The sequence below is a fragment of the Chelonoidis abingdonii genome, chromosome 1, assembly GCF_003597395.2.
Source record: "Chelonoidis abingdonii isolate Lonesome George chromosome 1, CheloAbing_2.0, whole genome shotgun sequence".
NCBI lineage: Eukaryota > Metazoa > Chordata > Testudines > Testudinidae > Chelonoidis > Chelonoidis abingdonii.
The window spans coordinates 156,532,991-156,546,266 of record NC_133769.1 but is presented as its reverse complement, the minus strand read 5'-3'; the positions used below and the strand labels follow the sequence as shown (position 1 = coordinate 156,546,266).

General features: G+C 47.8%; 1 protein-coding gene across 1 annotated transcript in view; it reads right to left on the bottom strand.

Moving 5' to 3' along the window:
- Nucleotides 1-13,276, bottom strand: part of POLQ (DNA polymerase theta) — a 189,800-nt gene that overhangs the window by 39,129 nt on the left and 137,395 nt on the right. The window contains exon 22 of the mRNA XM_032773589.2: nt 11,140-11,314. Within this exon, the coding sequence (XP_032629480.2) occupies nt 11,140-11,314 (175 nt within the window). The remainder of the gene's footprint in view (nt 1-11,139; nt 11,315-13,276) is intronic.

Here is a 13,276-nt window from a genome sequence, read left to right as displayed (position 1 = left end):
AAGTGTGGACACACTGCAGCGCTGGTCGCTGTCAGTGTGGACACACTGCAGCGCTGGCCGTACACAGCTGTACGACCACAGCTGTAACTGCCAGCGCAGCAAAACTGTAAGTGTAGACAAAGCCAAAGACTTCATTACCCACTTGCCAGCACACACGTATACAGTATGACTTACAAGTAAAACAGAGCCATCTACAGACAATTGTCCTGGTTAATGGGAGCTATCAAGATTCCAAACCACCATCAATGGCCCACACTTTGCATAATTACAATAGGCCCTCAGAGTTATATTTCATATTTCTAGTTTCAAATACAAGAATGATACATCCATACAAATAGGATAAACACAATCAGTAGATTATAAGCTTTGCAATGATACCTTACAAGAGACCTTTTGCATGAAGCATATCCCAGTTACATTATATTCACACTCATTAGCATATTTTTATAAAATTATATAGAGTGCAGTGTCACAGAGGGCAGATCATGGAATGGACATGAGCAACACATCTTGAAGAATGGTTACAAAAGGTAGGTAACTGTTTTTTCTTCTTCAAGTGCTTGCTTGTCTCTATTCCATGTTAGGTGACTCACAAGCAGTGTCCCTGGAGGTGGGCTCAGAGTTCACAGTCATGCTGCTTGCAACACTGCTCTGCCAAACCTGGTGTCATCCTGGGCCTGTTGGGTGATAGCGTAGTGGGACACAAAGGTATGGATTGAAGACCAGGTGGCAGCTCTTCAAATATCTTGAATTGGTACCTGCGCAACGAAGGCTGCTGAAGAAGTCTGCACTCTGGTGGAATAGGCAGTCACGATAGACCCTTTGGGCCAAGGCCATCACTACCAAGAAGGCGACCTTCCACAAGAGGAGCAGCAAGGAGCAGGATGCCAGTGGCTCCAAGTGGGGGACATGTGAACTGAGACAGAACCAGATTTAAGTCCCAGTGAGGGATTGGGTCGCAGACTTGAGGGTAACAGCCTCTCCAAGCCTTTCAGAAACCTGAGCGTCATTTTGTGAGAGAAGATCGATTTGCCTTGGATCAGAAGATGGAAGGCTGAGATAGAGGCCAAGTGCACCTTAACTGACGAAAGGGCCAGGCCTTGGAGTGTGAGGTAAAGCAGGTAGTCCAATATGGATTGCAGTGAAGACCTGAAGGGGGAAACTCCCCGGCCTGAGGCCCAATACGTAAAAAGTTTTCACTTGGCCAGGTAGGTCGCACTGGTGGAGGGCTACTTGCTACCCAGCAGGATGCACTGGATCTGCACCAAGCATGCCCATTCCTCTGCATTCAGACACACAGAAGCCATGCTGTCAGATGAAAGGACACTAGGTTCGGGGTGGGAATCAGACGGCCCTGGTTCTGTGAGAATAAGTCCAGCTGGAGCAGGAGTTCCAGCAGGGCTGCTACAGAGAGATTCATAAGTGTGCCAAACCAATGATGGCACGGCCATGCCAGAGTCACTATGCTGATTCTCATCTTGTCTCTCTTGACCTTCAAGAGGACCTTGTGCACCAGGGGTATTAGTGGAAAAGCATATACAAGCACCCCCGTCCACAGGAGAAGAAAGGCATTGGACAAGGAGCCTTTGGCAAGACTGCAAATTGAGCAAAACTGACACTTCCTGTTCAGTATGGATGCAAACAGGACTGCCTGGGGAGTCTCCCACCTCTGGGGGATCACGTTGACCAGCTCTGGGGGAGTAACCACTTGTGGAGAGAAGGACCTACTCAGGAGATCCACCAGACTTCCAGGCTCCCGGGAGGTGTGATGCCTAGAGATGAATGGCATGCTGCACACAGAAGTTCCACAGCCAGAGAGCCTCTTGACACAGGGCATACAAGTGGTCTCCACCTTGCTTGTTGATGTAGAACATCGCAACAGTATTGTCCATCAAGATCTGCACCATTCTGCCCTTTAGGTATGTTAGGAGTGCCTGGCAGGCCAAATGTATCACCTTGAGCTCCCTTACGTTTATATGCAGAGAGTGATCCTCCTGGGACCAGACGCCCAGCATATTGAGGTTACCAAGGTGGGCTCCCAACCCCAGATCCAAGGCAATCAGAGACTGACATCACCAAAGGGAGAGGGGCTACACAGGGAACCACTGCCAACACTGGTCACAGTTCTGTCCACCAAGTTAGAGAGGACAGAACGTTCAATGGAAAACCAAATGGTGTCCACCAGGGGTGTAGACCAATGCCAACCACATCTGCAGGGGTCCGCATGCCAGACTATGTGAGTACATGCTGCATACCCGGGCAGTCATGAGCCGATGGGCTCTGATGCATTCGATGAGCTTTGACATAGCTTGGAATTGGATCTCCAGTAGGTAGCTCTGGTCTCAGTAGAGTCAAAAACTGCGCCTATGGACTCTATTCTCTGAGCTGGGTCAGGTAGATTTTTGTGCGTTTAATCAGCAGGCCCAACTCCTGACAGGTGGCTCAGACTAGGTCGAGGTTGTGTTGGACTTTGGCCCCAGATCTGCCCTGGATAAGTCAGTTGTCGAGGTATGGACAGATTTGCACACTGCAACATCTCAGACAAGGTGCTACCGGCAGCACTTAGTGAAAACTCTTGGAGCTGCCAAGAGGCCAAATGGCAGGACAGTGAACTAATGACAACCCTGGCCTCCTACAAATCAGAGGAATCTCCTGGGTCCACCGAAAATTGAAATATTGAAGTAAGTGTCTCTCAAATTGAGGGTGGCATACTAATCTCCTAGATCAAGAGAGGGAACAATGGACACCAGAGAGACCATACAAAACTTCAACTTCTTGAGATACTTGTAGAGGCGATGCAGGTCTAAGATGGGCCTGAGTCACCCTTTGGCCTTCAGTATTAGGAAATACTGGGAATAGAACCCCTTTCCTTTTAGCTCTAGAGGGACTTCCTCCACGGTCCCCACCCATAGGAGAGACTCCACCTCCTGGGCAAGGAACTGCTCATGAGAAGGGGACCTGAAGAGGGATGGGAGGGAGGAGTGGAGTAGAGGAAAACTGCAGGGTGTAACCAGATGCTATGGTATTGAGCACCCAACAGTCCGAGGTAATTCGGGCCCATTCAGTGAGGAATGGGAACAAACGATCCAAAAATAAAAGGGAGGCCAGATCCTGAGGCAAGTCTGGTGTGTCGTCCTCAAGCACACCCTCAAAATGCTCGCCATGGGCCACCTGAGTGGCGAATGGGACTGACTGTGGGGCCGAGGAGGATGGGCTAGACTGGTAGCCTTTAAGGCCTCTGTTTTTCCTCCTATAGGAATTCTGCCAAGGCAGACCCGAGTATCTGGGCAGAGGTAGCCGGAAGTGTCTCCTTGAGGCCGGATGTGCATACAACCCAAGAAAGCGCAGGGTGGCCCCAGAATCCTTCAGCCCATGCAGCCTAGTGTCCGTTTGCTCCAAAAACAGAGCATTGTCCTTGAAGGGGAGGTCCTGGATTGACAACCGGATCTCATGCAAGAAACTCCACCAGAGAGGTCCTTTGGGGCCATCTGCCTGTCCCAAGTCAGGGTAAAGGAGGAGGGTTGGGCATGGGGCTAGCAACTCCACCCCGTAAAAAAATCAATCTGCTACAGAAACGCCAACAATAAAGACAACAGAGACTTTTACCCTGGAAAAAGAAGGTCCTTCTACTCGAAGATGCATGACGCTGGGTGGTGAAAGCCGTGAGGAAGCCACTAAGCCGACTACCCTTCTTGCAACCAGGAGGATTACCATAGGCACATGGAACGTGAGGACCATGTACGAGTCAGGAAAGACGGCGCAGGTTGCAGCAGAGATGAGGAGCAACAACCTGACCCTATTAGGCATTAGCGAGACAAGATGGATGCAAGCTGGACAGAGATGACTGTTGACAGGAGAGCTGTTGCTGTATTCAGGACATGAAGAGAGCGACGCACCCCACACACAGGGAGTAGGCTTCATGTTGTCCAAGCAGGCACAGAGAGCACTGATTGGTTGGGAGGCACATGGTCCCAGGATCATCACAGCATCCTTCAGAACTAAAATGAAGAGGATTAAGATGAATGTTGTTCAGTGCTACGCTCCAACTAATGACAGCGAAGAGGAGGACAAAGATTATTTTTACAACAGACTCCAGAAAATATTAGAGATTCTCCCAGACAAAGACATCATCATCCTTATGGGAGACTTTAATGCCAAAATTGGACCTGACAACACAGGATACGAACAAGTCATGGGGACCCACGCTCTGGGAGAGATGAGTGAGAATGGAGAGAGATTTGTGGATCTGTGTGCACTTAACAACCTGGTCATAGGAGGTAGCATCTTTCCTCACAAGCGGATCCACAAGAGTACCTGGGTATCACCAGCAGGCACGACAGAAAATCAGATTGACCATGTCTGCATTAGCAAGAAGTTCAGAAGATCCTTGCAGGACGTTAGAGTTAGAAGAGGAGCAGACGCGGCGTCCGACCATCACTTAGTGGTGGTTAGATTGAAGCTGAAGCTGAAGCAGAACTGGATAGATACGTCAGACAGAAGAGTGAAGTACAACGTCAGCCTTCTGAAGGACCATAAGACCAAGGAAGATTTTGGACTGATGCTGAAGAATAAGTTTTCAGTATTACAGGATCGGTCTGAGGAAGAGGAAGACAGTGTACTAAACAGATGGCAGAAAGTGAGAGAGACACTTAGGTTAGTATGCCAGGAAGTGCTTGGAATTAAGAAACACCAGCAGAAAGAGTGGATCACAGCAGAGACCTTGACCAAGATAGAAGACAGAAAGAAGAAGAAGGCAGCAGTCAACAACAGCAGGACTAGAGCTGCAAAGGCCAAAGCTCAAAAAGAGTATGCTGAAGCCCACAGAGCAGTGAAGAGGAATATTAGGAAGGACAAGAGAGAGTATGTGGATGAACTGGCAGCAGAAGCGGAGCAGGCAGCATACAGCGGTAACATGAAACAGCTGTATGATACTACCAAGCGACTGTCTGGAAAGTTCAGCAAGCCAGAACGTCCCGTTAAAGACAAGCAGGGAAAGTCTATAACAGGAATAGAACAACAGATGAACAGATGGGCGGAGCACTTTGAGGAACTCCTGAACAGACCAGCACCACCAAATCCACCAGACATTAACCCAGCCAACGAGGACCTCCCAATTAATTGCGATAAACCAACCAGAGATGAGATCAGAAAAGCCATCACCATGATGAAGAACAGGAAGGCGGCTGGACCTGATGACATCCCAGCAGAGGCCCTGAAAGCAGACCTGGATGCTTCAGTGGAAATGCTGTACCCCCTCTTTGAGAAGATATGGGAAGAAGAAGTGATTCCGGCAGACTGGAAAGAGGGATATCTCATCAAAATCCCCAAGAAAGGAGACCTTAGCAACTGTGCCAATTATAGAGGAATCACACTCCTGTCGGTGCCAGGGAAGGTCTTCAACCGAGTTCTCTTAGAGAGAATGAAGGATGCCGTCGATCCACAGCTACGAGATGAACAGGCAGGTTTCCGGCTGAACAGATCATGCACGGACCAGATAGCAACGCTTCGCATCATAGTCGAGCAGTCTGTGGAGTGGAACTCCTCGTTGTACATCAACTTTGTTGACTATGAGAAAGCGTTCGATAGCGTGGATCGAGAGACCCTCTGGAAGCTCCTTCGGCACTACGGCATTCCAGCAAAGGTGGTCAACCTGATCAAGAACTCATATGATGGTATACACTGTAGAGTGATCCATGGAGGGCAGCTCACTAACAGCTTCCAGGTGCGAACTGGAGTCAGACAAGGATGCTTGTTGTCACCACTTCTCTTTCTCCTCGTCATCGATTGGATTATGAAGACATCCACTTACGAGCGTAGGAATGGAATCCAGTGGACGTTGTGGACCCAGCTTGATGACCTGGACTTTGCTGCTGATCTTGCACTCCTTTCGCACAGTAAAGAGCAGATGCAAGAGAAGACCAACACTGTGGCAGCCACGTCATCACAGGTTGGCCTCAACATTCACAAGGACAAGACCAAGATCCTTAGGATTAATTCCATCAGCAACGACCCAGTCACACTGAATGGAAGCCCCTTGGAAGAAGTGCAGTCCTTCACCTACCTAGGTAGCATCATCGACCAGCAGGGTGGCACAGACGCAGACATCAAAGTAAGGATTGGTAAGGCAAGAGCAGCCTTCTTACAGCTCAAGAACATCTGGAGCTCCAGAGAGCTGTCTTTGGCAATAAAAATTCGACTGTTCAACTCCAATGTGAAATCAGTCCTACTGTATGGAGCAGAAACCTGGAGGACAACCAAAACAACCACCAGGAAGATCCAGACCTTCATTAATAGCTGCCTCAGAAGGATTCTCCAGATCCGCTGGCCAGACACCATCAGTAACATCCACCTCTTGGAGAGGACCCGTCAACTCCCAGCAGAGGAAGAAATCAGAAGGAGAAGGTGGGGTTGGATAGGACATACACTACGCAAGCAGCCAACTAACATCACCAGACAGGCACTGCGGTGGAACCCCCAAGGCAAGCGGAAAAGAGGCCGTCCAAGAAACACCTGGCGACGCGACCTTCAGGCTGATAGCAAAAAAATGGGCTATACCTGGAACTAGCTAGAGCGAATGGCCCAGGATAGAGGACTCTGGAGACCTGTGGTTGGCAGCCCATACCCCGATTGGGGTGACAGGCATGAGTGAGTGAGAGTCTTGTGCAAGAGCCTTGAGGAGTGCCAGGATAAACTGCGCCACATGGAAATGGCCGATGCTATTGACTGCATCTAATGCCACTTGAACAGAGGCACCCTGGCTAGTGCCTTGCCCACTTCCAAGATGGACAAGAACTCCTGCCTTGCCTCCTGGGGCAGAGAGTCCTTGAACTTGGCCATCAAATCCCAAGTGTTGTAGTCGTATCACTCCAGCAATGCTTGTTGATTGGCGATTCATAGCTGCATGCTGGCTGTAAAATACACCTTACTACCAAAAGGTCAAGTTTCTTAGCATCTTTAGTTTTAGGGATTGCACTAATTTGCCCGTCTGTCTCATTCACTGGCAGCAGCGGCGGCGACCATCAGTGAGCCAGGGGGAGGGTAAGAGTACATGTACTCAAACCACTGGCTGAGATACAGTACTTTTTCTCTGCCCTTTTTGATGTTGAGGGCAGAGAAGATGGCTTTTGCCACAGTGCTTTGACTCTTTTCCCTCAGTGCCATCCAGGACAACACAGCAGTATGCACTGGAATAAATTGCCTAGGGAGGTTGTGGAATCTCCATCACTGGAGATTTTTAAGAGCAGGTTAGACAAACACTTGTCAGGAATGAATGGTCTAAATCAGGGATCTCAAACTCAAATCACTATGAGGGCCACATGAGGGCTAGAACATTTGCCCAAGGGCTGCATCACTGACACCTTTTCATATAAAGGTACAAAAGCCCCCTCCTCCCCAAGATGCCCTGGCCATGCCCCCACTCCACCCCTTCCATGAGGCACCGCCCCTGCCCCTTCCCACCCCCATTCCAACCCTGCCCCCAAATCCCTGCCCCTGCCCTGTCTCCTCCCTAAGCATGCAGCTCTCCATTCCTCCCCTCTCCCTCTTGGAAAGTGCTAAGTGCCACCAAACAGCTCTTTGGCAGCAGGAAGTGCTTGGAGATAGGCAGAGGAGCGGGAACAAGGCATGTTTGGGGGAGGACAGTGGGTGACTGGAGCTTGACAGACACAGGAAATAACTCCAGGCAATTCAGGTGTGGGATGAGAGGTTTCTGTGTGGGCAAGCTGGGTGCAGGCGGCTCAGTGGGAAATCTGGATGAACGGGCTGGTTGGGGGGTTCCAGGTGCAGGGGCAATGGAACTCTGCAGGGGATCCAGGTGAAGGTGGTTGGGGCTCAGCCAGAGTCGTCTGCATAGAGGGAGGTGGGGTTCAGTGGGGGTGGGATCTGGGAGTATGGGGCTCCGTGAGGGGGGTTCAGGTGCTGGGGGAGTGGGGCTTGATGGGTTGGGGATCCAGGTGCAGTTGGTTGGGGCTCAGCGGGGCGGGGGTAAGGGGCTTTGTCAGGATGAGTGTTTGATGGGCCTTCTTAATGGGGGAACCTACATGCTGGGCTCCCAAGTCCCCCTGCAATTCCCCTATCTCCTTTTCTTCCCCATCTCATCCCACTGCCCCATCACCTCACTTCCACATTCCCCTCCCCCTGCCCTATTCCATCCCCTCCTTTCTTCTCCACTGCCTTTTCCCCCTCTTCCCTCATTTCCCCCACTCCCCCTTACTCAGCCCCACCGCAGGCACTCACTGTTGCATGAAAGCAGAAAGACTCCCAGCACACAGAAGGGGAGCACAACTGACACTAGGACCCAGGAGGTGGAGTTCAGCTGCAGAGTCAGTGGACCCGAGACCCAGCCTCCTTCAGCTGGGCAGCTCTGCGCTTGCAGAAATGAGGGGGGCAGGCAGTGGCATGTAACCCTATGTTCCCCCCATGCCTCACCTCTGTTTGGGGGCAGGAAATCCGCCCTCCCCAAACTGCACCCATGGTCATTCCCCCACTTCCCCTCTGGCTTCCCTGCCATTTTCTGCAAAGAAGCATAGAAATTCTGCCAGTGTGTGTGCAGGCAGGGCCGTTTTCCCCCAAGGATTAAAATATCTCCCACTGCAAGGGTCACAGCTCCCTCCAAAGATCATGAACATCATTCCAGAGATCAAAAAACACAGTGACACAAGGTTGGGATGGTTACGTAGAAAGACTTTACTGTCAGGCCACTGTGACAAACAGCACAATCTCCTCATGTATAGATGTACCATAAGTAAGTGTGCATCTTTTTGGAACATGCCCGCATTTTACGTAGAAAACATAACCATATTGATTTTGAATCATTACAGATTTCCATTCATAGGCTTACATTTGTGTTGTTCTCTTCTCATACAAAATTAATGGATATCCATATCCTGCACTGAGTTTCTTATACCTGGCAATATATCTGGCAGTGTACAAGAAGACTGATGCCAAGCTCTTAGATAGGGCTTTTCATCTGTAGATCAAAAAGTATTTTTTTAAAAATTCCTTTGAATCAGGGAAAGAATTGAGAAGTGAATGACTCGCCCAATGTCATACAGCAACTCAGTGGCAGAGCAGCAAAGAAAAACCCAGGCCTCCTTATTCCCAATTCAATACCCTATACACAAGACCATATTGCTTCCTTGTGTATAGAAATATGTGGGGAAAAATGACAAGATGGACAAAATAGAGAAAGTGTTTAGCATGGAAACATTGTCCCACTGTATTTGTATCCACAGCCAGTGGCACTTACAGGAATCCCGTCTATTCGCCTCATGAGGGCAGTCGAAAGGTTGAGTGGAGGAAGAAAAAAAGATGGAGAATGGGGCCAGAGGGCCAAAACATTGAAAGAAAGGAAGGGAGTAATGGGATCTGCTTGCAGGGTCTTCCTATAAGAACATTTACAGATTTTCATAGCTCTATTTTTTAATTATTCAAATATTACCTAAAAGATTTTCATGCTACAGAATCTAAAGATCAAGAGCACAGTAAGAAAGCTTAAACACAAGTGCAAAAAATACTGTAATATAATAAACGTCATACTTTTATTATATATGTTATATTTATGGCATTACTATATAAACGCAATCAGGACTACATCCACCCATAAGAAAAGGAAAAAGTACATAACCACTGTCACAAAGTTCCTCTCTACCTTGGTAGGTCCTGCGCTTATTGTCAGATTTTCTCATCTCAGTGATCTTCCCCACAGTCTCGATCAACTCCTGCTGTGTCTGATCAGGAGTTGGGAGGTTTGCGGGAACCCGGGTCCGCACTCTACTCCGGGTTCCAGCCCAGGGGCCTGTGGATTGCAGCTGTCTATAGTGCCTCCTGTAACAGCTGCATGACAGCTACACCTCCCTGGGCTATTTCCCCATGGCCTCCACCAAACACCTTCTTTATCCTCACTACAGGACCTTCCTCCTGGTGTCTGATAACACTTGTACTCCTTAGTCCTCCAGCAGCACACCCTCTCACTGGCTACGTCTTCACTACCCGCCGTATTGGTGGGCAGCAATCGATTGCTCGGGGATCGATATATCGCGTCTCATCTAGACACAATATATCGATCCCCGAACTCACTTATATCGATTCCAGAACTCCACCAACCTGAACGGAGTTGCGGAATCGACAGGGGAAACCGCGGACATCGATCCCGCGCCGTGAGGATGGTGAGTAATTCGATCTTAGATACTTCGACTTCAGCTACGTTATTCATGTAGCTGAAGTTGCATATCTAAGATCTATTTTCCCCCATAGTGTAGACCAGCCCATTCTAAGCTCCTTGAGCCTCTTGCTCCCAGCTCCTCACAAGCACTTCCTCTCCACTGGCTCCTCCTCGCCTAACTGGAGTGAGCTCCTTTTTAAACCCAGGTGCCCTGATTAGCCTGCCTTGCTTGGCTGCAGGTGATCTAATCAGCCTGTCTGCCTTAATTGGTTCTAGCAGGTTCCTGATTCCTCTAGTGCAGCCCCTGCTCTGGTCACTCAGGGAACAGAAAACTACTCATCCAGTGACCAGTATATTTGCCCTCTACCAGACTCCTGTACTGAACTGGTCTGGGTCTGTCACACCACATACAAAGAATGTCAGCCCATCCATGATAATCAAAGGTGATATTTAATAAAACCAAATAGTTCTGTGGGTAAAGTACAACATCTGGAAGTCAACACTCATGAGTTCTCTTCCCACCTCTGCCACTGACTCTGTGGGACCTTAGATAAGTGACATACCTGCTTTGTGCCTCAATTTCCATACCTGTAAAGTTAGGATAATACTCTAGAGAAGGAGGATGGCTAATTTAATTAGAGTTTTTGAAGTAACTTGAGATCCTCATGTGGAAGGTGCCCCAGAAATGTTTTAAACACTGAAGACCCCACCAAATGGTGCAACTATCTGTGGGGATACACCAGAAACTTATATGTTCACACACACACAACATTCTAGTAATATTGCTGGAAGAGTGCAAAGCTACACAAAATTTTAAAGGCTCTAATCTTAATACAAATTAGCACTCTTCTGTATTTAAAACAGTCATCATTAGTTTGGTTGGAAAGTTAGATATTGAACATACTGAGCTCTTCCTCTTCGCCCACAGAGGTTGCCACAGTCTGTGAACAGAAAAGATTTCATATACATCTTATTACCTGTAGCAGTGTGAGTCTGAGATATAGGATAGATCCTCTCCATCCCCAATGCAGGATTCAAACGTTTCTCTCTCTGCAGTGGAAACACTACTTTGGTCATTGCATTGGTGATCCTCCTCCATTCTAGAATCAGGCCCGGTAATGGGTGAAAGGCCTTTAATTTTTCCAAAACATCCTACAAAGGTAACAGTAGAACAGATATATTATTAGCTGTCTTACTAGTTTTACAAAAAGACTTTCTTCAGTTCTGCAGAGAAGATAAATCCTAATCTAAAGGGAGTGATATACTTACAATTTTTCTAGTCACATCTCAATATTATATGAACATTAGCTTATATTTGCTGTATGGGCAGCAAGAATGCCATGATACATAGCTGCTGTAATAACATGCAGCCAGAGAAACAATTATTAGAATTAACTTGTGACTTGAGTCCTAAATAAAATTTTTAGAGTTTGCTTCATGCATCTAAAGAAGTGAGGTTTTTTTTACCCACAAAAGCTTATGCCCAAATAAATTTGTTAGTCTTTAAGGAGACACTGGACTCCTTGTTGTTTTTGTGGATACAGACTAACATGGCTACCCCTGACACTTGCTTCATCAAATAAGTCACATGAAATTATAACTTGCACCATCCCAGTGTTGTCTCCTCTCTCCCATCATGAACTCGCCTCCTTCCTGTTCTTACACCATTGTGCCTTTTCTATCTATACATTAGGAGTGCCCAAACAAGGACCTTGATCACACTCATCCTGGGACAAAGTGACCCCTAGCAATTAAAACCTTGCAGTTGAAGTCAAACAGCAATTTCTACTTATAGATCAAGGAAGGTACAGGCAAAAGCAGAAAAGGTGGCATATAATAATGCACATTTATATACGAGTACAGCCCCTGAGCTCCTAGCAGTTCCGTACAGCACTCAGCACCATAAAAGTTAGTTAACTCCTGTTGTGTATTCTCACTTAATTTCTGCCCTTCACCCCTTTGTGTTGTCTCTGCTGTGCCACACCTGTGCTGAACATCAAGTAAAATCTACTAACAGCCTCATCTCCTCACTGTTGCAAGGTTTCCTGGGATCAGTATTTGCTTGTCAACACACTTGTCACATTGGAGCAAAGGGATACTGGGAGAACACCACAAGTTAATGAGTCCTGAAAATAAGGAACACAAAAATCTGCTAATATGTTTTGTCCAACAAAAGCAGTAATTAGCTCCAGGCAATCAGGATGAGCACTGTGTTCCACAACAGTTAACAACTGACAGTCCTGTTTTGGTCTTAGTTCTTATACGTGCTACCAATATATTAAATTTCAAAACCCCAACAAGTCTGTGCTTCTGAAAGCTAATTCTGTGAAGCACAGAACACAAGAATGGTCACAGGGAAAATTCATCAGCTACGTTCTGCCACACAAGAACTTGTATATAACCCCAAAGGAAATCTTCTCCATTTACACTTGAACCATATTTTTTCTATGCATCTACTTCGGTATTTATACTGTATTTATTACCATTGTATCTGAGCACCTTTCAATAAGACGAACAACTGACTCATTGATGGGAGATTCTCCAACCGTTAGCCCTATATTTTTAACCTGGGATCTAAAACTCAATCAGTGCTATTTCTGGCTGACAGTAAATGCTGCATACCATATTCAGCTCTGACTTAAACGCATGCAAATGTACTGTTTTAGAGTTATGTCCTTGCTTACACCTCAGTCTCTTCCTAAGGCACAGTTGTAACTGAGGGAAGAAGAGTGGCACTTGGTTAAAATTCTGTTGATGTAGAAGGCAGAACAGAATCCAGCCCACATCCCAAGAGTTGAATAGGCAGGGGTGACTCTAGGTATTTTGCCTCCACAAGCACGGCAGCCAGGCTGCCTTCAGGGGCATGCCTGCAAGAGGTCCTTCGGTTCCGCGGCTTTGGCATACTCACTGCCAAATTGCCACCAAAACCGCAGGACCAGTGGACCTCCTGCAGGCAAGCCACCGAAAGAAGCCTGCCTGCCCCCCTCACAGCAACTGGCAGGGCGCCCCCCGTGGCTTGCCACCCCAGGCACACCCTTGGCGTGCTGGTGCCTGGCGCTGCCCCTGTGAATAGGTTCTCCAGTGCTAACAGAAGCAGAAGGTAGGAAAATTTAT